Source organism: Panthera leo, chromosome D2, assembly GCF_018350215.1.
Source record: "Panthera leo isolate Ple1 chromosome D2, P.leo_Ple1_pat1.1, whole genome shotgun sequence".
In the NCBI taxonomy this organism is placed as follows: Eukaryota; Metazoa; Chordata; class Mammalia; order Carnivora; family Felidae; genus Panthera; species Panthera leo.
This window is the reverse complement of record NC_056689.1, coordinates 53,138,434-53,163,697: the sequence shown is the minus strand read 5'-3', so window position 1 is coordinate 53,163,697 and position 25,264 is coordinate 53,138,434. Positions and strand designations below refer to the sequence as shown.

Sequence of the window (25,264 nt, the reverse complement as noted above, 5' to 3'; positions counted from 1 at the left end):
GTTTCATCAGAAAGTCAAGGTTGAACTAGATGAGCAGTTCTCAGCCTTCAGTAAAACACCACAATGCCCTGGACAGCTTGTTAATAATGCAGATTCCATGCTCCCACCCCCCAGACATTCTGATTTAGGAAATAGAACTAGGAGAGGCCAAGGATCAACATTTTCAAACGCGCTCCAAGGGTGAGGTGATTTTCCGGACCAAAAATGCTCAAGTAGATGATCTCCTAGTTCCCTTCCAGCCTGGACATTCTCTCAGTTGCCATGTTTGGGAAGCAGAGGGTAGCAAGGAAATGCTGTCAGCCAGCCAGTTCTGTTTGGGAAGGTAGCCACAAAAAGAAAGCCAGATGGCACGTGGAAGGAAACGGTCAGGGAGGGCCATATTCCCTGTGTCTCTCTAACAGTGCCTGTTTGAACAGGACTTGGGGAGACAGACCTCAGTCTCAAGACAGCAGACAGGACCAAAAGCCTGCCTTAGCTTCCTGCCTATCTCAGGCTAAGCTAACCACCGCTTCTTTTGCCCCTTTGAAATGCTCTAAACAAAGGTTACGAACAGGAAATGTGGCCCACGTAGTGTTGTTTTTAATTTTCCAACATTTAAAAATTGGAAGGTTTCACATTTAAATATTCCAGATCTCTAATGGAAAATCTGAAAGATCAGCTACATTTGACTCACCTGCACAAGACATTGGCTGGAGCAGAGCAGCGGGTACCTCCTTTCCGTAAAGGCACCATTTTCTGGTCTCCACAGTTTCCGGCTGGCCAGCTGCCTCACACGACCCAGCTCCTGTCAGAGGGGGCTTTTGAGTCGGCTCCCCTGACTCTAAAATTTGCTCTGAGATAAGCAAGAGCAGCAGAAAGCTACATACTGGGAGAGGAGGACATGGCCTGCCCTCAAGGATTATGGAATGGCCTCTGGGCACGACCTTCTTCGCCTATGCAGAAGAACACTGGTGAGAAAGCAGCAAGCTGGCACCATTGCTGTGCTTATGGCGACGTTGTGTTGAGGCTGTGGACCTCTACCTTACATGGTTTCTTCTCCACAAGCGCACACGGGAGAAATCTCTTTCTACAAATCTCTACAGCACCAGGACCGCTGTAATGGTGTTTCCCTCAGAGATCAGCTCTTGTGTTTAAATCACGCGAATGGTGTGCAGGACTGTTGCCCTGTGCTCAGCACCAGGCTCATGGCTCAGAAGCACTCCATGGCCTGGCTTTCAGGGGCTACCCTTAGGAGTGGCTCCATTTTACTTCTTAGTCTACCTTTACTCTTTTTTTTTTTTTTAATCTTCGTATAAGATTTGCATCTTTCAAGAGTAAGACCTTCAGTCTTCATTAGAATAAGGCAGTTTCTGGGGTACCTGGGGGGCTCAGTTGGTTTGGCTCAGGTTATCCCAGCATCGTGGGATCGAGCCTGGCATCGGGCTCTGCACTGAGCGTGGACCCTGTTTAAGGTTCTCTCTCTCTTTCTCTGCCTGTCTCCCCTGCTTGTGTGTGCATTCTCTATCTCTCTCTAAAATTTAAAAACAAAAAACGAATAAGGCAGTTTCTGTACCCTCCATATACCTTGATCATAGCACCTCCTACATGTAATATTTACCTGTTACATGTTGGCCTCCTCTACTAGATGCTGAAGATGGGGCTGCATTTTATTATCACTGTGTCACTAATACCTAGCGTCGGGACTGGCACGTAGATGGTGTTTAATAGGTGTTTGGAGAATGAGATTAAAGATGTTGGAGAACTGGCATAGCAGAGACCCATGGAACAGGTGGAGGGGTTCGACAAGGCGGGACTTCTCAGACCAGAGAGATGGAAGAGACCAGTTGGTATGTTCTGCTCTGCTGTTTTCCTAACTCAAGGAACATTCCATTACTCTGGTTATAACATCACCTGACGTGTACTGAGTTTGGAGAATTCACAAAAGTTTTCTGGCAGGGTAGAGTGAAGTTGGGCTTTGGGGCTGATTTGGGAGTTTGAAACCCAAGAATATGTTTCTCTTTTAAGTGATTGTGGGGATTTTGCTTTATCTCTCTGAGCCTCATGTAGTTTTTGGTTCCAGTGGATCCTTAACTCTCTTATCCCTTTACACTGTAAGCGAATCCGCTGTTCTCTGGCACACCCCTCAGGACAGAAATCTTAGAATACCTGTGTACATATACACAAGACATATTAAAACTTATTAAATAATTTTATTCTTTTCTCCTTTATATTACTAACAGTAGCCCATATTCAGCATTTTAGAAAACCTGAAGAAATAAAAAAAATTGGGGGTTTACACACACACATATAAAAATATATATTCAGATAAGCAAATGTTCATCACATTGCCCAACTTTAAGAGTGCCAAAAATAAATAAATAAAATACCTGCAAATCAAATGAGAGGGCTAGATGGCTTTGTTAAAATTCATTTTAACAACTTTAAGTGAGCAACCTGTGCTAATGAAATTCAAGTTAAAGTTACAGCCAGTTAATATGAAAGAAAACATTGTGTGTGGCTACTGAGGAGTATTGCTTAAGCAGAATCTGCCTTGTGCTTCTATTAGAACACAGCTCTGCAAAAAAAGATCAAGAAAAATTCCAACTTTTCTAATAACCGTCTTATTATAGAGAGGAAAAAATGTAAAAAGTATTACCAGCTTTTAACAATGGACATGAAAATTTGAATTGTAGGTTTATGAAGTTTGAATAAAAAACAAAAAGCCAACAAAGTAAGATCCTGGGTAGTTAACTTTGACTTTTAAAAACCTACAAAAAACATAAAATATTTGCTTGCTGGTGCAACAGATTAAGCCCACAAGCAATAACCTGAACTATTTCGTCCTTATCAAGTACTTTAACAGTGCAAAATGTTAGTTGTCTCAGCTCACCTCATTCCGTCACTGAAGCCTGAAGATGAACCATCTCAGAGAGGTATCACTACCAAGGAAAATGCAAAGCAGCCAAAAAAAAAAAAAAAAAACAACAACAACAATGATTCACTCCTATGCCAGAGTCTCAAAGGTAGAGAGGCAGTTTCTTATAGAAGAGGTGAAATAAGTAATTCAAAATGTCCATAAGCTAACAGAAGATACAGTATTGAATCTTTTGCCACAAAAACAAAGAATAATTATATTGCTATTTTGAACAGTATTCAACGTGGACAAGTAGATCTCGATGCTCGGTGGCTGGATACTGTATATTGCACTTGGGACATTCCACCAGGCTTTCATTTAGTGCAGCAGTGGGACTTTTTGGTGAGGCAACTTTTACCCTGTTTTCGGACTCTCCTTGGAAAGTGACTAATGGCTCTGTGAAGGCAAATTCACGAAGCTGCTTCTGAAAAATAAATACGAATAAATAATATACGAGGTAGTTATAAATTACCCAAATTACCCACGAAATACCAGGATTGGGTATTTACATGGATAGAGTTTATTAAAATGCTTAGAGCCAGGGATGCCTGGGTGGCTCAGTCAGTTAAGCGTCCAACTTCAGCTCAGGTCATGATCTCACCGCTTGGGAGTTCGAGCCCCGTGTCAGGCTCTGTGCTGACAGCTCAAAGCCTGGAGACTGCTTCAGATTCTGTCTCCCTCTCTCTCTGCCCCTCTCCTGCTGATGCTCTGTCTCTTTCTCTCAAAAATAAATATATGTTAAAAAATTTTTTTAAAAAATGCTTAGAGCCAGATATAAAGGTAGACCTATATACAAGGCTGACAAAATTTGATAGTTTTGTAAAAAAAGGTCAAGTTCAGCAAGTAAAAAAAAAAAAAACTACATAGAATTAAGAGTAGCAAAGAATGTTAGCAGATCAAATAGGTTACACATAGAAATCATAACAATATTGTATATCTTTGTGACTTTCCTTCTTTATGGTTTTTTCCCCCCTGAGGAAGTCAGAATAGTCAATACAGCTTTAAAATGAATATTTTACAGCATATTCTAAAGATGATGGACAGCAGGAAAACAAAGAAAAGTACAGGAAAATTATGGAATCTTTTTTATACCCTCTGGCTTCCTATACTTTGAAAAATAGTCATTAACAGAAATGAATTATAAACTTCAATTTCAAATATTATATGTGGTCAAAATGAATGACGTACTACTAAAGAACAGAGTCAAGATATATTTTGTCGTTTACTCATAAAGAAGCTACAAATGATTTTTTTAACAATTGCTTTTTCCTCTTTCAAAAACTGAGGAATTCTATTTGTTACATTTTACCATCTGCAAATACTCTGCAGTACTAGGCATGAATAAAATATGTGCCAGGGTGCGTGGGTGGCTCAGTCCAACTTCGGCTCAGATCATGATCTCAAGGTTTGTGAGTTCCAGCCCCATATCAGGTCCCACACTGACAGTGCTGAGCCTGCTTGGGATTCTCTCTCTCCCTGTCTCTCCCTGCCCCTCCCCTACCCATGCGCGCACGTGCTCTCTCTCCCTGTCTCTATCTCAAAATGAATTAAAAATAAATAAAATATGTGCTAATGGGACATAACACGCACACACAGTTACCAACAGGTTTGGTTCAAAAGCTTCTTAGTAACATGAAAATAGTAAGTCAAAAATCACTTCCTCATAGAAACAATCTTATTTAAAAGGTTTATGTTTTAAAAGATTATGTGTTCAAGGCAACCCACAAAATGTGCTTAACTCAACATGCCTGCAACAGTGTATTAACAGAACCATCCATTGTCACTAAAAATGACATTTCTTTCTTTCTAAATAGAAAAACATGGTTTCAGTTCAGGATTTACAACTGCCCTCCCTTACCCCACCTTGCCCCAGGCCAGCCCGTTTAGTGAGTCTAGAGTCACAGTAGGGAGAGGTGATCCCGGGCACCAGTAATGTCATTGTTACACAGAGGCACACAGGGCCCCTCCTTCTAGTGCCCTGGGTTGATGCTCAAAGGGCAGGTGCTTCCAACGAAGCAGGGTTCTGCCTGTTGATTTGAGAAATAGCCATGCTTGAAGCTGTATCCTCTCAGTCTGGGCACTGGTTTGATATATAAATGGGAAAATGGCAGCAAGAGAAAGAAGAAAATAAGTTTTAGTTTAACCATTCCAGACTCACCAAGGATTCCAACTGTGTTATTTGATTTCTTGCTTTTCGCAGTTCTTTAAGAATTATGTGCAGTTGGTGCTGCATATTTTGACGGTCAAGTTTTTCGTTTTCGAAGTCTAAAGTACATGCGTGCATCTGGAACAAATACCCAGGCCGAGACAATTATGGTTAGTATACACCGTCGACTTCTCTTGACTGGATGCTTGCATTTTTTTTTTAGCACAAGAGGCAAACATTTGCTGTGCCTTCACAGCAAGAATTCATCCGAGTACAGTGAGATGTTGATAAATAGAAAAGCTTCTGGTTGGGGGGTTGGTTTATCCAAGGAGCAAAGCCAGGGCTTGAGGTGAGTGACGAGCAACTTAAGAAGTTGCTGGTTGGGGTGTGTCCTCCCTGAACCCCCTTCTGTTCTGGGGCAGGGGGAGAAGGGAAAGAGATAGCTGTTCCCTGGTTTGGAATACACTAAAAATCTCTGGTCTATATCCTGAGAACAAGTGGTATCTCTCTGAGTTCTACTTGAAGTTATAAGATGGCCCTCTTGGGGAGATCCTGCTCACTTGGAGTAGGGACTACAGAAGCCATGCGGGGAACAGTAAGATTTACCGAGGCAAACATTACCCTGTCAAAACAACCACCATCCCCCCTCAGGATCTGGTTTAGCCTAAAGATAGGAATAAATGGCGAGCACAGATGCTCACTTATATTTTTTGCTGTTGTTGTTAAAGTTTATTAAAAACATTTTTCATGACTTTCAAATGGTTCTTCATAGACTAGTGTAAACATGAGGAACAATCCCATTTTCTAACAAGTTAAGCTGAATTTAGAAGCAGCCCCAGTCGGTACCTGTTGTTCCAACAGAGCTACCCTTGTTTGTTCTTCTTGATGCTTTAACAGAGATGTGTAAAGAAACTGGACCTGTAGGATGGAAACAGAGCCAACACTGTCATATCCACTCTTCTACTGCTTGACTTGGGATGCAGGGGAGGCTCACAAATCCATCTCTATTCCGGATGACACCTGCTAGTTGGGGTGAGTCCCGGCAGCTGGTTGGTTGATGGCTATCTGTACAAGCGGCTGAGCAGCACCACCCTGGCTGAGGGCTCCCTGAGGCAGAGACCGTGAGTCCATAAACAGCACTGAACTCTGCAGTGCACACACCACTTTCCTGGAGGTTCTGACAGCTGCTAATATTTCTGATGGGTTAAAAAAGCTGGAGGTGCCCTGCCTCCTTGCCTGTAGAGTTGGAACAAAATTCCCCACCATTTCTTTTAAAAAAATTTTTTTAGGGTTTATTTATTGTTGAGAGAGAGTGCGAGCTGGGGAAGAGGCAGAGAGAGAGGGAGACACAGAATCTGAACCAGGCTCAGGCTCTGAGCTGTCAGCACACAGCCAGATGTGGGGCTTGAACCCACAAACCGTGAGATCATGACCTGAGCCAAAGTTGGATGCTTAACTGACTGAGCCACTCAGGCGCTCCCTCTCCACCATTTCTGGTTAATCTTTTGTAAAGATCACTGCTCACACCTGCAGGCACAAACCAGGGCGGTAAAGACTAAGAAGGCAAATGTTACAGACTGCTTTGTTCTCCCTCTCAACTTCTAGATGATTAAAAAAAATTACTATTCTAATGGCAGCAATAACGAACATTGACCCCAGCCCTTTATTTTACAAAGCACTTTCACATTCTCTCAGTTGACCTTCACAAAAGCCCTACGAGGAAAAAAAAAAAAAAAAAAAGACTGCTGTTATTAACTTGGCATCAATAATCTTCAAGTCAGGGAAGTTAGCTGATTTTCCTAAGGCCATACATCCTGAACTAGAGACCAGGTGTGGACCCCAAATAATGTTTTTTTCATTATTCCATGCTGCCAAGCAAGATTTAAATTAATGAGTTTCTGTTGAAGTAGTATTCAATTCTAACAATCCTAACTTAGTAACTCCAACGTTACTGGCACAGATATCCTGGCAGGAGGTCATGAGCGCAATGAGAAGGTGGACGGTATCAGGTGAAGGAATTAACTTGAGCACGGTATCATCCAGATCAAGGTGCCTGCCTGGGAACCAGCACCGATTCCCCTCTTTGCTTCACACCTTTCGGCTTCTCACACATACCTGCCTCCTCTTCCCCGAGGGCCTCTGTACACGAGCTCCTCCACAGGAGGGAATTCCCAGTCACTCTCTTCACAGGCTCCTTCTTCCCAAAAGACCTTCGTGCAAATACCGTCTCTGCAGTAAAGCCTCCCCCGGCCCCCCAGTTCTTGTGTCATATTGCCCTGCTTTATTTTCCTGAGTTTACTTGGTTATTTAGGTACTGGTTTATGGTCTGTTTCCATTCTAAATAAGAATCCTAGGGCAGGGCATTTGTTCCTTGTTGGTTCCCTAGTGGTTAACATAGTTCCTGATGCTTGGTAAGTACAATGGCAATTCTGAATTCTGAATCACGGAAAGTCTTACTAGTTAGGCTCACCTGAGATAAGAGCTCCTCAGATCTCTTCTTCTCTTCTTCAAGCTTTTCCCTCGCAATATCATTCTCTTCCTTGAGCCTTTGTATTTTCTCTGTCTTATGCCTATCGTCTTCCAGATGTTGTACATCTGCCTTTCTTTGTGAACACAGCAGTTGATTTAAATCTTGGACTTCTTTCTGGGTTTCTTCATATTTTCTTCGAAATTCACTAAGTTCAAAGCTCAACTGAGTTATGGTCTGTCGTTCAACCTCAAGATCTTTTTTTGCATTTGCCAAGAGATGGTTGTAATATTTTTGCTTTTCTTCTTGAAGATAACCTATGACAAACACATTGGGTCACAACTCACTTTATAAAACATAATAATCCTGAGAAGTTAAAACTAAACACATTTCTGTAAATAAGTTCTTATGAAACGAAGAGTCAAGAGATAGGGTAGACATCCGATGGAACAAGAAACAGAAGCTCAGGAACATTATTTGAAGTTAAACTAATAAACAGAAGAACTGAAAACAGTATTATAGCTCTTCTATGGGAAGGGAAAATCAGCAATGTCTAAAAAAGATAAATCAACAAATAGAAATATAAGCTCATTGTTTATAGGTATACTCACCAAAATCAAAACCAGAAATGTTAAAAGTGGCTGCCCTAATGGCAGGAGGAAATAGCGACTGGGATGGACTATGAAGAGTGGGGCAAGCCCTCTTATACTACTATTAAATTACTTTAACAAGAGCTTACATTACTCTGGTAAAACACATATACACGTAGAGAACATATTGCCAAAGAAGAAATTAGACTTAGCCCACAACTAAAATCTTACTTTTATGTGTAATAAACTTATAAAGGAATTACAGTTAAGTAACTTTGTGCCCAATTCCTTTTATATTTTCTTTTTCAGCATTAGCTTCATTTTAAATATTCAAATGTGAAGCTCCAAGATTAGCAGTCTTGTCTCCCTTTCTTTAGCCTTCTGTTTATATAATTCAAGGCTTCAGTCCCATTAGGGCCATCAGTCTTTTTTTTTTTTTTTTTTTAGGATTTTATTTTTAAGTAATCTCTACACCTAATGCGGGGCTTGAACTCACAACTCTGGGATCAAGAGTCGCACACTCCACTGACTGAGCCAGCCAGGCGCCCCGTGCTATCCGTCTTTTAACAAGTGCTTTGGAAGGGGGTTTCTTTTCTCTTCTTAGCTCATCACCTGGAGCTGCTGAACCTATCTTCCCATCTGTAAAATGAGAATAATGTCCCCTCCTGCCCCACCTCTTAGAGTTCTTGTGAAACTCAATGTCAGAGAAGCTGCGAAGAACTTGACAAAAAGATTGAATCATCCTTAGGAGCCTTCATTTCAATTCTGTGGGAGACTCACAAGACTGAAAAATCATCTATAAGAGGTATTCTTTCTCCTGGGATTGATATGAATACATGCAAGGAAGCAGAGTAAAAAGCTAATCAGTAACAAGGCTGACCCTGGGGGAAATAAAACTGGAGAAGATCTTTGAAGGCAGAGAAGGACATGCACGAAGGAGAAAATTTAATGTGCCTTCAGAACTGCCACAGACCCATTACTCTGTGGCTGTGCCCCCTTTTATCAAAAAACAATGAGAAAACAGACTTGGTAACACAATATTTCTTACTTCAAGGTTAGAAGATTTGCTTAATTTACTTTCTAACACTTATTTATAAAAATCTAAATTTGATGAATCTCTCCTTTTGGGAAATGTCAGGCAGGCCTACCCCAAAAGAACATTTTTACACCAGTACCTTCTGATTCAGCCTTTTTTGTCTGCTGTGGGAGTGAATGAGCAGCTGTTTCCGATTTCTGTTCCAACTCGAAGATCTTGGCTAAAAGTCCTTTTACGTAGACCTCCCGCTGCTGATCATACACAAGCCACTGCTGATTTTTCTCCAGAGCCTTGAAATGAAAATGAAAGCAAACCATTAAAATGAAAAACCAAAATCTTAAAATGGAGAAGAGAGCCAAAGTGATGTAGCCTTTCTCAGTGCACAGTCTTGTGGTTCACATAGAAGTCTGGTCCGCCACCGCATGGCTTGCAACCTCGAGATCCATTCGAACATCAGGCTCCTTCAGAGCACCTAACACCATGGCAAAGTCATGTTTCCATGGGGTCAAGTTCATTTCTCTGCTGTCTCCTATACACAACTTGCTTTGTATCTGTGTCCATGTCATTCTCTGTAAACTAGGATGACTCTGTGGCAGAGGTGAGGTGCACTGCTGGGGCTCCCTTTGAGAAAGAGGGATTTCCACTCAACACATAACTCTGCTCAGGAGCTCTCCATGGGGACATAGATCCTGTCAGGCTTGCAGCCTGGTGCTCCTGCCCAGTCCTGCCACCTTCCTTCTACTTTCACAGATGTTGCTGCCCAGTAAACTGACCTCCGAACTCCGTCTCAGTGGCTGCTTCTCGGAGAATCAACTTAAAGAGCCGCCCCCCTTTTGATCACCAATTTTCATCCTTTACATCTCTTACAACTCAAGCAAAAATCCCAAGCTGGGATCATTCATTTGGTTTGTATAGGGGCTTATGAAGTCAGTTGTTACATAGATCTACATATTTTTAAAAATTATTTTACCAAACATCTTCAGATGTTTATCTGTGCTTGCTATGTCTTTCAAATAGTAAGTTTCTTGAAGTGGTAGACCATGCTCTTCTCAGAGGATTCCTCTGAGGAATCTCCTTTTATGTACAATATGTATACTCAAGAAATTATTTGAATGACAGGGTAATATTAATAAAATAGGCAGTGTCTATTTAAGTTAGCTGGTAACAAGGAAACTGATTCACTTTACCATTACTGCTAACACGAGTTTTTCATTTTGGTTACATCTTTCCCTCAAGAAACTAGATATGCTCTGATATAGCCTTACCAGGCCACCTAGCTGAAGTTTGAAAACCTGACCCCACCTGATCTGTGGCAAGACACTAGCAAACACTCCTATAGGAAGCTACATTAGCTTTAGTGGGTAAACAAGCTTTAGTGGTAATACATGGACAAAGGTATGCAGATTTCTAAGGTGGTTCATTATTATCAATCAGGACAAGTTCATATCCCCTCTGATTCTAGCTCTCACTGTTCTTAACCACTGGATCCTTGGAAATTCAGTGAAAGGCAAAGGAGTCTGCCAGGACAGCCTAGTATCCCCAGCAATCGCACACTACCCTACCCCCTTGACCCCTGCCCTAGTTTTTCCAGGGGAGGTGGCAGTTTTGTTCATGAAAGTGGGGCCCAGATTCAAGTTGAAAGCTAGGAAAAAAGATAACTCATCTGCTGGCACTGGGGGGAAAAGTCTAGAAATTCTTAAATAGCACTGCTATGCAATGACATAACTCTTCTCTCCTTTCTAATCTAGAAGTTCAGTCCAAGAAGACGGGACTGTCCCTTTCTCGTTCTTTGCTCCTAAGAGGCTGGCTAGGGAAACAGTCTCAATGACTATTTGTGTAGAGAGGCCGTGCATTATCTAAACCTGATGCCACCTGTGCAAAATGTTACAGATGAAGGGTCCCAGAAGGGGGCACACACAGAGATGTGAACACCCATTTCTGATAGCCAAGCTCATTTGTACTGAGTCCTCTGGCCCTGGTGCTCATGCTATGACCTGTCTGCCCCTGTCGGAATGCCTACTTGAGCAATTATTCACTGTTGGATCTTGGTAAACCCTGGAGATAAGAGGATTAAGAGAAAAAAGAAAAAAATGTGTCCATTTTTTGCTCAACAATACAGATCCTCAGTTTGAAAGTGATTTCCCCATTAAAAGAGTATGAAGAGGCACAGGTTATCACCAAAAGCTTCAGGTTAATCAATACAATGATTACTCTGTGTTTTGGGGAAAAACAGCTACTCCTAATAAATTCAATTCAACCTTTCCCTTGGTCCCCCAAAGTGCTAAATTGCTTTAATTATATTAGTAACAGAATTTTTGAAAGCTTCATAACACCATTTGCTAAAACTGAAGCTATGTTCCCTTAGGCTAACATTAAAATGGTCCACAATTTGCCTTTTCCCAACTCTTCAAGTTACAGCCTGGCCATTTCTGGCCTCCACTGCCACCTTGCTGTCCACAGAACTATACACACTCTGTGCCTTGCTTAAACTCTTCCTTCTGCCCAGAATGCCCTAGAACTCCTTCCTATATCACCTGCTCACTTAAATCCCACCTTTTCAGCAAGTTCCAGTGCATCTGGGCTTGTCTTTCAAGACTCCTCACCGTAACTGCCCTCACCAAGTTCCCTCTCCTTTGTAAGCCAACAGTGATTTTAATGTCTATTCAATCTATTTGGCATCTTACACTCATGACCTTGATTGCCTCCTGACGATAGTTCTTATCTGAACTAGAACATGAGCCCCCAGAAAGCTGAGCCCAGGCTTGTTTAGAGTCCATAGGTTCTACTCATGTGTTCGATGTTTCCATAGCAAGCAGCTGCCTGATGGATGTTCATGAATGATGGTGACGACATGGAGTGGAGAAACAATGATTGACAGAATCAGCCAAGCATCCAAGCAAGGCTTTTAGACCCAGACTGAAGTTTGAGAGTATTCAGGGAAGGGAGGAACTGGCATGAAAGAACCTAGTAGAAGTTCCTTACACACAGTAGAACAATCCATTTAGAATGACTCAAAAAGAATCAAACACCCTCAAGAATCTATTACTCATTAACTAAGGAATGTATGAAAATGTAATCAAACCTCCTTGTAATGGAACTATCACAGCTATTTCTGTGATTTTAACAAGTGCATAATATATACGTCTTATGTCATAATTCATCCCAGACCTGTTGGGATTGAATGGTTGAAGTGACAGCCAGGATGTAAAATTTCATATCCTCAGGGGTGCCAAACAAAGATGGTACAAACGTAAAGTTCTTGACAAAGATGTTGCATGGTCCAATCGGACTGAAGTAAAACATACATACTGGAATACATCTTCAAAAGTGCTCAATTCTTTTTACTCACGCTGCATTTGTTGTAGGTGTGCTGAAAAAGGAGGGGCTCCCCTTCCCTACAAGCTGGCATCTCCCCCGGGGAGTGAGATGGGAAAGGTGGTAAGGAACATACTGGACGTTTTTGGTTGTATATCAAGGCATCTTCTTTCAGATAAGAATTTCTATCTTTAAAGACATAAACGACTGAGTCTCAAGTCTAAAAAGATCTCTCTCTATAAAAACCCTTAAGTCTATAGAGTTCCTCTAAACTTTGCTAGGCTCTTTCCATGAGCATCCTACAAACTCATGAGCATCTAGGCATAGGGCTTAAAGAATTTTCAGTGTCTTGTTTTCTGTAGAACTAAGAAATGGATTACAAAGACAACGACAGCATCTGGAATCAAAGACTTAGTCCAGGGCCCTCCAGTCACTTGACCACACACTTTTCTCTCTGCACCTGTCACGCAGTTACAACATTAATTCTCCTCACAGAGCTTAAGAGTTCTGTACTATATACTCAAATTTAGTTGCCGAAAGAGGTATGACTCAAAAAGCAGGCACATATCCAAATACTTAATAAATCATATTAGTTAGATGCTAAAGATAACCTAATTTTATTTCAAATTTTAAATTAGTCCATCTTTAAGAAATATTTCAATATAAATAATCCAAGTTAACATTGGATGGTCATGAAAATTTTCTTCTTTTAAATGAACCCAGGACCACCTAGGTGGCTCAGTTGATTGAGCGGCTGACTCTTGATTTTGGCTCAGATTATGATCCCAGGGTGATAGTATTAAGCTCCACATCAGGCTCTGTGCTAAGCATGGAACCTGCCTAAGATATTCTCTCTCTCTCTCTCTCTCTCTCTCTCTCTCTCTCTCTCTCTCTCTCTCCCCCTCCCTCCCTCCCTACCTCTACCCGTCTCCCTTGCTCACACTTGCTCTAATAGATATATTATATATATTAATATATATATATTAGTATATATTAGTATATATACTAATTAGTATATATACTAGTATACTAATTAGTATATATACTAATATATATGATATATATATAATAAATGAACCTGCCCATACATTACTTAAGTATGAGAAACAGAACTACAGGTTAAGATTTGAGGTGCAATATTCTAAAAAGCCACGTGGTGGCAATATTACTTTATTAAAGTAGCAAACATTTCTTTACTTGGGCCTCTTCTCACTGACTCTGCATTTGCTTTCTTCTCTAAATAGTATCAATAATTAATGGATTTGATGGCTATCAATAAATGCTGATATTAGTTTTGCATCTTTAGAGCCATCAATATATTACTATCTCTTCCAGCTTTGTGTCTTCTATGCATTTCTAAGGCATACATATAACATTTCCACTCAAGTTATCAATAAAAATATGGGACAGAAGTGGGCAAAAGAGAAGCCCTGTGGAATGCTACTAAAGTTCTCCCTCCTGGCTTCCCAGAGATGCATTACATAATTCTTGGGCAAAAACTGAAATGCAGGTTGAAATGTTAGCCTATACTGGAGAAATAAAAAATGTGGGTCAATTGACAAAACTGGAATATGGATGGTAGATTACATAGAAGTATAGTGTCCTTGTTAAATTTATAAAGTTGCTATCTGTACTGTAATCACATAAGAGAACATCCTCATTCTGAGGAATATATATTGAAGTATATAGGTTTAAAGGGCTGTAATATATGCAACTCACTCTCAAATGGTTTAGAAAAAAATATTATATGTGGGGGGGTATTGAAAGAGAGAGGTATAAGGTGGAACAAAATGTTAACAATGTTTGAATTTTGGTAATTAGTATTGGGTGTTCTATGTATCATCTTCATTCTTGTAACTTTTCTGCAAGTTTTACTTTTTTCCAAATAAAAAATTAAATAAATAAACATTACCTATATTCCCTAAATTCTGTTTAAAAATCAGATTTTTAAAATTAAGAGCAAGAAATGCCTATTTCAACTGCCTCTTAGCTATTTGATTTGCACGTTAATGACATTGTATGTTTACAGAGTGAATGCCATGTAATTATTTCAAAATGTCAGCCAGACCTAAATGGCAGCTGAGAAAATGATACAGTAGGCTTTAAGAAAGGTAAACATGAGTTTTTAGGGCTTCTTTTAGCAAAACAAATACTGATTCTTAAAATAGGTGGGCAAAGCATTCCAGGAAGCTTTGTTCCAGGAAGCTTTGCAGGAGACTAGAGGAACGGTGAGGGATTGGAACTGCTGGGCTCTCAAAGCAGAATAATGCCACAGTGCCTATGCTCAGAGGAGTGACAGGTCACTTTCTGGGCTCCCTAGTCTCCTCCTGGGCTCAGAGACAATCAGAGCTAAACCATCTCTTGCTCCTCAAACATGTAAGTTAATACAGCAGCAGCTGGGAATTTGTTGGAAATGCAGAATCTCAGGCCCTAACTCTGACCAATGAAATCAGAATCTGCATTTTATAAAAATCGCGTAGTCTCATCTGCACATGACAGTCTGGGAGGCATTGCTCAGTCTATTGAAGGTGAGTTGGGTTAAATTTTACTCTACTTGTCTAAAAGCCTTTTTAAGGTAAACAGAGCAGAGAAGTACCATGTGATCCTTAAGTAAGCCAGGAAGATAACACAGAACAAAAAGACTGGGTATACATGCATAACATTTCAAAGTTACTTTAACATAAAGAATTGCCATTATCTAAAAATAACCTTAGCTGATATTTGAAGCAGTTGGTGCTGAGACGCCTAAAAATTACATAGAAGTTTAAGATGATAGCATATTTTTTCAGGTACTAATAAAATTCAAATGTTCTAGATAATGGGGATATAACGGTGAAAAAAACAGAAATCCTTCCCTCATAAAACATATACCAATGTATAGACAGTGGAATATTACTCTGTGATCAAAAAGAATGAAATCTTGCCATTTGCAACAATGTGGATGGAACAGAATGTATTATGCTAATTAAAATGTTAGAGAAAGACAAATATCATATGATTTCACTCTCATGTGGAATTTAAGAAAAAAAAACAGATGAACATAGGGGAAGGGAAGGAAAAATAAGATAAAAAGAGAGGGAGGCAAATCATAAGAGACTCTTAAATACAGAGAACAAACTGAGGGTTGCTGGAGGGAAGGAGGGTGGGGGGATGTGCTAAATGGGTGATGGGCATTAAGGAGGGCACTTGTTGGGATGAGCACTGGGTGTTGCATGTAAGTGATGAATCACTAAATTCTACTCCTGAAACCATTATTATACTATATGTCAGCTAACTTGAATTTAAGTAAAATGAAAAAAATATATATACCAATGTAAGAGTCATGTAATAAAGTGAATAAAACATATTATAAGTTTAACAGTTATATGTGATGAGGGGAGAAGTTACAAAGCAAGAAAAGGGAATAGGAATTGTCTGGGAGCTATAATTTTAGAAAAATGGCTAGGTAAACCTCTGGCCCCACTCCCCGCCCCTCCCCCTTCCGAGAAAGTGACAATTGAGTATTATCTGATGAGGTGAGGAAGTGGGTCATGAAGATATCTGAGGGCAGTGAGCCAGGCAGAGAGAAGAGAAAGACAAAAGGCAGTGTAATGCAGGAGTAGCTAGAAAGCCAGCACGGCTGGAGTGGAAAAAGGGGAAAACTAGAGGTGGGTAGGTAAATTATTCATAGATATGTGCATCTGGTAGGTACTGATATACACAGAATGATAAAGATCAGGGTAACATACAACACAAATAACTTATTTTGATAGATCTTTAAAAATTGTGTTTCTTCTTTATCTTAGTTACCTTTAGGTAAATTACTTTGATAAGGCTACTATAGTACTCTGCTATAAAGACACTCAACAGATTTAAATTCTTTTGAAGATCAAATAGACTGCAAGGTACACCTGCCAGATGAAATAAAACAGGAATCTTAAGAGCAACTTAGAGCAGGGCAGACATGCCAGTAATATTTCTGGAATCAAAATACCTACCTACTGGCCTAATAATTAACTCAAGAATTTTATACTTTGTATATCTGATATTAAAACTCAAAAAAATACAGTCCTGAATTTAGTGAATTCCTAATGAAACACTTCTTGTATTTAAGACATAAGTTTGAAATAATATAGCTTTACCATATATGTAGAATAACCTCATATCAAATTCTACAGAAGACGTACTGAGTATACTAAGAATGTGTTTCCTTTTCAAACTATGAAAGCAAATCCTGGTTCCAAGGGAAGAATTTTAAATGAATAGGTACATCTTGCATGGATAAACAAAAAGAGAAAAAACTATAAATAAAATTATACCATAATAATAAAATAATTGGGCAAATCAGATTGGGTGTTTGGGTGATTTCTAGGGCTTTCTAGCCTATTCGTGAGACCATGATTAGAGGAACTGGCCCTCTTGAATGTCTAGAAACAGATTTAAAGATAGTAACCTAGGGAGATGATCTCAAACCATTCAGTTCTCCGTCTTAACAGATTGTTTTTAAGCCACAGAATCAATGCTGTCAATTTCCATGAAATTTAAGAATGAATGAATCAGACCTCTTTTCCCATAACTTAATAAAAGGAAACTGAACTTACATCTTTTAGCTGTATTTCCATTTCATGAATATTACTCATTGATGAGTTGAAGCAGCTTGTGGCCACAGTCTGAAATAAACCAGTATTAGTTAATATCACAAATTTAACAACAGAAGTTTCCTCATTATATTTAGTTCTATAATAACACAGTATACTTCACAAGGGCATCCCAAAAATCCAGATCTAGTATATGCTGATGAGCCATCATGCCAGGTCATGAGTACCAGAAGAGAATGAAGATCTGGAAGCTTCCTCAGCACACTGGAAGCCCCGAGATTTCATAACTAATTTGACTTCTTAGGGCCTCTGGATCACTAGAATACCTCAGTGCATATGAATTGCCCAGTGCTTTTCACCAAAATGAGATAAAACACATAGAAGTGCGCTCTTAGATCAAATTTGGAAAATACTAAATTTTCAAAAGATAAAAGTTGTTTTCTAGAATTATATTTATATTAAAAATATTAATTAGTATTAGTTAAACAGATTTTACGGAACTGAAAACATAATTTCTCTCCTCTTTTTTTGTTCATTTTCTTATAGAGGAAAAACAAGAGAGGAAATAGATGGTTAGGTACCCATGCTAACCAACAAAACTCATAAAAAGCTATATTTCACTCTTTTTAACAGCTTAAGGAAACAGATCTGTGTGAACACGGGCAACAAATCACAAAATATTTTTCTCCAAAGGTACTATAGATACTCACCCTAGTATGTGGTCCTTCCTCTCTCTCAATTTAGTCCTCTTGGTAAAAACTAGGACAGAGATAGCTCACCAAATCCCTTTCCATTTTTCCCTGGGCATACCTGGACTTCACATTCAGCCTTCGCTGTGCTTAGTGAGGCCATAAGACTGAATTCTGGCCAATGGAACGTGGACAGAAGTGAAATATGCCAATGCCAGGCCTGGCCCCCAAGCCCTCGCCTGATGCTCCACACAGTCTTTCTAGCTTACATAGCTGTACATAGAGGATCTGGTGGAAGGACGGGGAAACCACTAGAAGGAAGGAACCTGGATCTGAGTGACCCTGTGGAGTAAGGCACTAACTCTACTCTAACTCTACTCTACTCTAACTCTACTCCTCCACTCTAACCTGCACTAAACTGTGACATGAGGGAAAAAAACGAACATTTACTCTGTCAGACCGTGAGATTTGGAGGTTGTTTGTTATGGCAATAAAACAGTCTGACTAATACAGAAATTAATAGTGGACAGCCTATACAATTACTATAAGAATACATTTTTTAAAAGTTATCGTTTATACCAGGGTTTGTCTTTCTATACTTGAGAGCAGAGAAACTAATTCTTGAGCTTTAAGGAAAAGTATTAGGCAACCACTTTGGATCTGATTATAATTTTCATGAGTTTTAGCTGCATGGAAATTCTCTAGAAAAACTTAACCCCTTTGAATTCACCTGTAAAAATACTCAACTGCCATTCTATGAGAGGGCACATAAAGGTGCATGATTACACATAAATGTATACGTCTGATCACTCTGACTACTCTAAATGGGAGAGAAAGTGCAAAGACCCCAAATAACATTGAAGTATTATATCTGAAAGCAACAGATTTTCTTCTATAGGTGGTATTAATAGTTGTAACATTAGTATTATCCAAGTGTCCAAATTTATTAAAGAATCACAGATCTGATCAACAAGAAACTATTTACAGAGCACTTTCTATATACCAGGCACTGTGCTAGGGGATTTAGATATATTATCACATTTAATCTCCAGTATTCTTTCGCCATATTTGGACCTCTTTAGCTCCTTCACCTATTTTAATCTCCAGTATTCTTATCTTGATTTTACCACTGTGGAAACTGAGGTTAAGGAGAAGGGTCTGGTGAATTCTCTCTAGCATTGCCTCTAAGACTAGAAAGGTTACAGTCACACAACTAGCAAGTGGCAGAACCAAAATCTGAACTCAGACCTGCCTACCAACAAAGTCTTGCTCTTTCTGCTACACTAGAAACTTTAAAACAAAAGACGGGAGCAAAAGCACTTGTAGTTTCAAAAAACATGCTTGATATTATCATTGTATATCTCAAATTTGAAAACAATAACAAAAGGAAGCCTATTGTCTTCATGATACAAACTACAGAAAAAAAAAAAAAAAAACAGCCCCAAAAAATCTTCTTGGATGTTGTAAATACACAGTGGATTCTGTATTCCGAATATTCCCTTGTGCAAAACAATGGTCTGGGGAATGGAGGGAGCCATGTTAACTATTTTTGCTTATGGAGAGGGTATCAGGCTATAAACAAAAAATAACCTGTTGGTATACTATACTGCTTCAACATTTGACAAGTGTGTTTTAACAAACTCATTCTTCACAAGAACTACAAATTGTATCAGAAAGGAAAAAAAAACCTGGATTTAAAGAAATGGCAAGTACCTGTGATAAATGAAGTGTACTGGCTTTGCTCTCAAGTTCAGCAAGCCTTGCAGTTGTAGCAGACAACTGTTTTTTCAATACATCTGTCTCTTCAGACAAGGATTTCAACAGCTGCTCCCTCCTTTCGCCTTCCTTTGTTTTCTCTTCCAGCTGCTCAAGCAATGCGGTACTACTGTATTTGGCTTTCAGCTGCTCTCTGAGGCGCTGTATTTCTTTGTCTTTCTCTGTGAGATGATAAGCATTCTTCTGCCTCTCAGCTTCCAGGACTCGAATTTTCTAGATATAAACTAAGAAGAATCTTAGAACAAAGCCAGGTCAAACATGGAAATAAACAACATCCAACAAGCATTTACAGAGGGTTTATCACACATCAAGTCAGCATTACACTAGACACCAGGGCCAAAAAGAAAATGAAGCCAAGGTCTTGTGCTCAGAGAGCTCCAGAGAGGGAAACCATTAATGCAATATGGTCGGTGCTGTAGTTAAGACACATATAAAATGAATGGGAGAAACCAACTCTGTCAAGGGTGGTAAGAGAAAGCTAACGAAAAGCTGGCTCCCACATGAGTATGTGATAATCACCCCTCCATCATACCAGTTCCAATCATCTTAAAGGCTAAAAGCGAGTCCTAAAAGAGATACATGCTCATTATTGAACTCAAAGCAACAGAACCTAAAAATTACAGAAAATTACAGCTGGATAAAAATGCATTCATTAATTTGTTTTTGTTAATAAATGATTTGGTAACAAATCTAAAAGCTGATCTTCAAAGGACTGTTCACATTTCCAAGGATTTAAAAGATAAAGAAGGCACACTTGTTAAGCGGCTGCTTACAGAGGCGGGAAAGCATCTATGGAGAGTCCATAAAAAGTTAACTGACTTTACATGCTAACAAGGTAAAAACAACATAAAACTTCAAACTTGCATGAGGATGAAGGGGAGAAGCAGTTGTCCAAATATAATGGGGAAACTGAGTTAGGTGACCTTGAGAAAATGAGGGGATTTAAGTTGCCTCAAGCTTAAGATAAAGCAGTAGTATGATACAGTTACCAAAACAAAGCCCACATAATTTTAGGCTTTTGTAGAAAACAACATCCAAATTAGTAGAAATAATACTGCCATTTCAACCCGTGTTTGCCACTGTGCACGATATTGGGTGCATAATTCAGAAGGAATATGAACACATCACAAAATGTTCAGGAAAGTAACCAGGATGATAAGAAGCCAGAAAAGCTGAAGAAATGGGATTGGTCTACAGAAATGTAAGATGAGGGCTGCCTGGGTGGCTCCCTCAGTTAAGTGTCTGACTCTTGACCTCTGCTCAGGTCATGCTCTCACGGTTCGTGAGTTCGAGCCCTACATCAGGCTCTGTGCTGACAGCTCAGAGCCTGCTTGGGATTTTCTCTCTCCCTCCATCTCTCTCTCTCTCTGTCCCTCCCCCATGTGCACACACGCTCACTCGCTCGCTCTCTCAGAATAAATAAATAAACTTAAAAATATATATTAAAGAAAAGTAAGAGAAAGCAAGATTTCCTCAAATATCTGAAAAGTTGTCAAATGGATAAAAAAATAGACTTGTTCCATGCAGCTGTAATAGGTACAATTAGAACAAATTGGTAGAAGTTACAGGAAGTGTAATTTCAATTGATTACAAAGGAACAAAGTTTTGACAACCAGTGCTTGTTTAAAGTGGAAAGAACTGGGGCGCCTGGGTGGCGCAGTCGGTTAAGCGTCCGACTTCAGCCAGGTCACGATCTCGCGGTCCGTGAGTTCGAGCCCCGCGTCAGGCTCTGGGCTGATGGCTCGGAGCCTGGAGCCTGTTTCCGAATCTGTGTCTCCCTCTCTCTCTGCCCCTCCCCCGTTCATGCTCTGTCTCTCTCTGTCCCAAAAATAAATAAAAAAAAATAAAATTAAAAAAAAAAAAAATAAAGTGGAAAGAACTGGAAAGAGATCTCTCAGAGAAGCTATTAGATTCCATCACCAGATTGCAAAATAATCTTTGTGTTTAAGAATTGGAGATAGGGACGCCTGGGTGGCTCAGTCAGTTAAGCATCAGACTCTTGATTTCGGCTCAGGTCATGATCTCATGGTTTGTGAGTTCAAAGCCCACTATTAGCACAAGCCTGCTTGGGATTCTCTCTCCCTCTCTCTCTCTCTCCCCCTCTCTCTTTGCCTCTCCCCTGCTCACACTCTGTGTCTCTCTCAAAATAAATAAATAAACTTAAAAAAAAAATCGGTGATAGATCATTTCTCAATGCTTCAATAAGTATTTACCTCAATATGTGTTGTTAAAGAAATAAATTATTCGGTTTTAGGTGTGCCTATAAAATAAAATTTAAAGAAATCCAATGATACGATTTAATATAGGTCATTTATTTTCTAACTATGAACAAGGAAATAGCTTTTGCAAAATAAAATAAATGATTAAGTTTTTAAATCCTTCCAGTTCTAATAAATTCTTAACTGCTTTATTGACTATGCCATAACAAACTGTAAATTAGAGAATCTGAAATATAGTTTAACAGAATGCAAAATGCCAATATATGTAATGATTTTATCTCAAATATCTGAAAACAAGGATTATTTGGAAAGCAACCAATATATATGATAAAATGAGTTTTTAAGCATTCACATTAAAATCTGAACTCCATTAAACATTTTGAAATTACTAGTTTTGATTTTTTACATTTAGTGAATGAACAGAATAACCAAATTACATCATTACTGGGAAAATACTTTCTCATCTCCTACAGTAAGGCTTATTATACTTTAAAAAGGTTTATGCGGCACCTGGGTGGCTCAGTGGGTTAAACGTCTGACTTTGGCTCAGGTCATGATCTCGAGGCTTATGAGTTCGAGCCCGGCGTTGGGCTCTGTGCTGACAACTCAGAGCCTGGAGCCTGCTTCGATTCTGTGTCTCCTCCTCTCTGCCCCTCCCCTGCTTGTGCTCTGTCTCTGTCTCTCAATCATAAATAAACGTTTAAAAAATTAAAAAAAAAAAAAAAGGTTTATAAGGCCACTCACCTCCAAAAGTCTGTGTTTGTCTTTATCAGTCAGCTTTCCTTTCCCACTTGTGATTTCATCCACTGATGTTTTTAAGGCTGCAATTTCTCCTCTAAATTTTTCTAATGCAGTTTCTGATTTGGAGTTACTAGGCTTCGATCCCCATTTACCTTTAATTAAACTTTTGGGACTTCTGGAAGACATCTCTGAAACTGTAAAAATAAAAATACAATTATACTTTATTAGTCTAAGTTTGAAAGGCTTGGAAAGGTAATAACCGATTTGCCAAATAGAAGAACATTTCTATCTCAACAGAAGAGATACAGCCAAACCAAGGGACTGGGAAAGGCTTCTGGCTTGCTGGTAACAATACCGATTCTTTAATCTGGGTGGTGGATACATGGGGAGAATTCACCTTTTAAAAATATGTCAACTTATCTTGATGCTCACTGAGTAATGTACAGAATTGTTGAAACACTACATTATACACCTGAAACTAAATAGCGCTATATGTTAACCATACTGGTATTAAAATAAAAATGTTAAAAAACACGGACACACGTTTTGTGCAGGATTCTGTATGTGTCATACTTCAATGAAAAAGTTTCATCTAAAAGAAAAAGGATCAATGATTAAACCATCAAATGAAGTCTGAATGAAACAGATCACAATCAAAGACATATTTTACCCAGGAATAAAAAGCTAGTGATAAGTATATAATTCTGAGCACACAGGCATTGAAATATCATTACCTGACATAATGATATGTCCTGTTTTAGAAGATAGGCCTAGTTCAGATCTACGTAGTCAGTTGAGAGAGTACAGTGGGGCAGAAGTGAGGAGAATCTAAGATCAGACATTTCTAGGAAAAAGAGGCACAATATTCAAGAATTAAGAACAGTGGCCAAATTGAGTAAGAACCTTAGAATCTGCTAACAGTATCTGGTAACAGTGTAGAAGAAATGTATAATATTAACTCTAGGAGCAAAATAGTGAAAGATACTGCGCATATAATAAAAGTAGCTTTAATTAGGGAGATTAAAAAGCATTTTTCTACATTATGGATCCCAAGATAAAAATAGTGGTGGTGACTAAAGTAAATTAGAGGGATGTGTGACCATTCATGCATTTAAAAAATACTGGAAAACCTAATTTACCAGGCAACATCATAGGTGCTGGGTATAAATGGGCAAAAAAAAAAAAAAGAAAAGAAAAGAAAGAAAGAAAGAAAGAAAGACAAAGAAACAAAAGAAAAAGAGACATGTTCCCTTACATAATGGAACTTTCAATCTAGTAAAGGAGGCAAGGACACAATATAGATTCTCAAGTTGTAAAGTCGATGCTCTATAGGAATAAATGATTCTGGTAAAAAAACAGGGGAGACCTACTCTGTTAAGGTGACGGGGGAAGGCCTGCCTGTGGAAGTGACTTTTACGGTCATCCTGTATGAAATCAGTCTGAAAACACCAGAGCTGTGAAAACTGAGTGGAACAGACCATCTAGCGAAACGTTAGTCCTGGATTTTTGCCCACTCTAAGGTGAAAGGCTGAGATAACTGGTAAACCGATTAAGACCAATGCAAGGTTATGGCATCTTGAGAACCTGCTGCCACAGGAAGTTCTTTCCTACATGCTTCTGTTAGTAACACATGGTTGACTTGCTATAATGGGTTGATATGACAGAAAACTACTTTTCACCCAAGTCACTGAAACACACAATGGTGGAACCACATGCATCAGTAGAACGGGAAGGAACCTATGGACGTTCGCTTCCTGACCTCTGGACAGAACTTTGGTCACAAATGACTATTGTTTCTAGCTTCTGGACTAGATAGACCTTGCTGGGATCTCCCAGCTCCCCACCATTTAGTCCTCCCAACCTCCTTTCCCCGTTTTTTTTTTCTACTCCCATCAGGCCAATACTCACAGAGCTCACACCGTTCAAACTTTATCCGGCCCTGCTGCATCTTCTCCAGGACGCCTTCCCTCTGTATAAGCTACATTGGTCACAGGATACAATCTGGTACTCGATTGTTTACTCCCACCCTACACCCACTTCTTAAATTTGCTCAGCAGTTGTTTCAGGGGCTGAACCTTGAATTATTTTTGTCACTCACAGAATCTAACAGCCGCTGTTCAATAAATATTTATTGACTGGCTGAAGTGATCTAAGGCATCCTGGACAGGAGGTGACCAAAGAAATCTTGCAACCCAACAACCTGCACAGCCTCCAAGTGGAGGCGAATCTTACAAAAACCCTCACATAAGATCTACGTGATTTCTTTATTTCTTTATTTCTACACAGAAATAAAGAAAAACTGCAAAACGAGGCACTTTTTTTTTTCCTCACCTCTAAAGTGAAGATGTCTGTAGAACAGACATGAACGTGCTTGCTAGTCGGCAAAATGCTGTACGCACGAAAAGACCTCGGCCAAGTCACTTGGCCTCTTCGCACCAAGGAAAAAAAAAAAAAAAAAGGCAAAGAGGGTGATGATACCCACCGCAAAGATGAAAGGAAGGATCGACCCGCTGACGGTCGAGGCTCCCAACCCGGGGCAGGCACGAAGTGAGCGCCAGGGAAAGGGGACATATATCAGGGCGAGCAGAGATGGAGTCCAAACGGACGCGATCTGCCCGCTGACCGCGCCTCCCTCGCGGTCCAGCCTGGCCCCGGGGCTGTGGACCCCGGCCGCCCTCGCCACCCTCGGCTGTCGTCTAATCGCCGCCAGCCAGCACCTGAGGCGAAGCGCGGCGCTCGAGTCCGCCCAGTCACACCCTGCGGCGCGGGCGCCGCTTCCGGGAGTTTGAATCCCGCGGCTGCGGGGCGGGGCACG

At 39.8% G+C, this 25,264-nt stretch overlaps 1 protein-coding gene across 10 annotated transcripts; it reads right to left on the bottom strand.

Moving 5' to 3' along the window:
• Positions 1-2,169: 2,169 nt before the first annotated feature.
• CEP55 (centrosomal protein 55) lies at positions 2,170-25,207 on the bottom strand. 10 transcript variants are annotated; one of them, XM_042908900.1, is made up of 11 exons: positions 24,358-24,380; positions 22,453-22,643; positions 19,427-19,702; positions 17,028-17,096; positions 9,272-9,422; positions 7,510-7,823; positions 5,886-5,957; positions 5,052-5,177; positions 3,252-3,317; positions 2,870-2,918; positions 2,170-2,246 (listed from the first exon to the last, which is right to left on the bottom strand). In XM_042908900.1, exons 2-10 carry the CDS (start codon positions 22,633-22,635, stop codon positions 2,916-2,918), a joined length of 1,260 nt encoding a protein of 419 aa, XP_042764834.1. In that variant the 5' UTR covers positions 22,636-22,643; positions 24,358-24,380; the 3' UTR covers positions 2,170-2,246; positions 2,870-2,915. The 10 variants fall into 10 exon arrangements, 9 of the variants coding, with proteins under 9 accessions (XP_042764834.1, XP_042764829.1, XP_042764828.1 ...); XR_006194701.1 differs by having other exon boundaries at positions 2,870-3,317; XM_042908895.1 differs by lacking the exon at positions 24,358-24,380 and adding exons at positions 23,184-23,293; positions 24,932-25,018 and having other exon boundaries at positions 2,170-3,317.
• Between the last annotated feature and the right edge of the window lie 57 nt (positions 25,208-25,264).

Excerpts from the sequence above, each read along its gene's own strand:
- CEP55 (XM_042908895.1), bottom strand. Across the intron at positions 9,423-17,027 it reads TGGAAATACAGCTAAAAGAT|GCTCTGGAGAAAAATCAGCA; the intron begins GTAAGTTCAGTT and ends TTTCATTTCAAG. Across the intron at positions 7,824-9,271 it reads AAAAAAGGCTGAATCAGAAG|GTTATCTTCAAGAAGAAAAG; the intron begins GTACTGGTGTAA and ends TGTTTGTCATAG.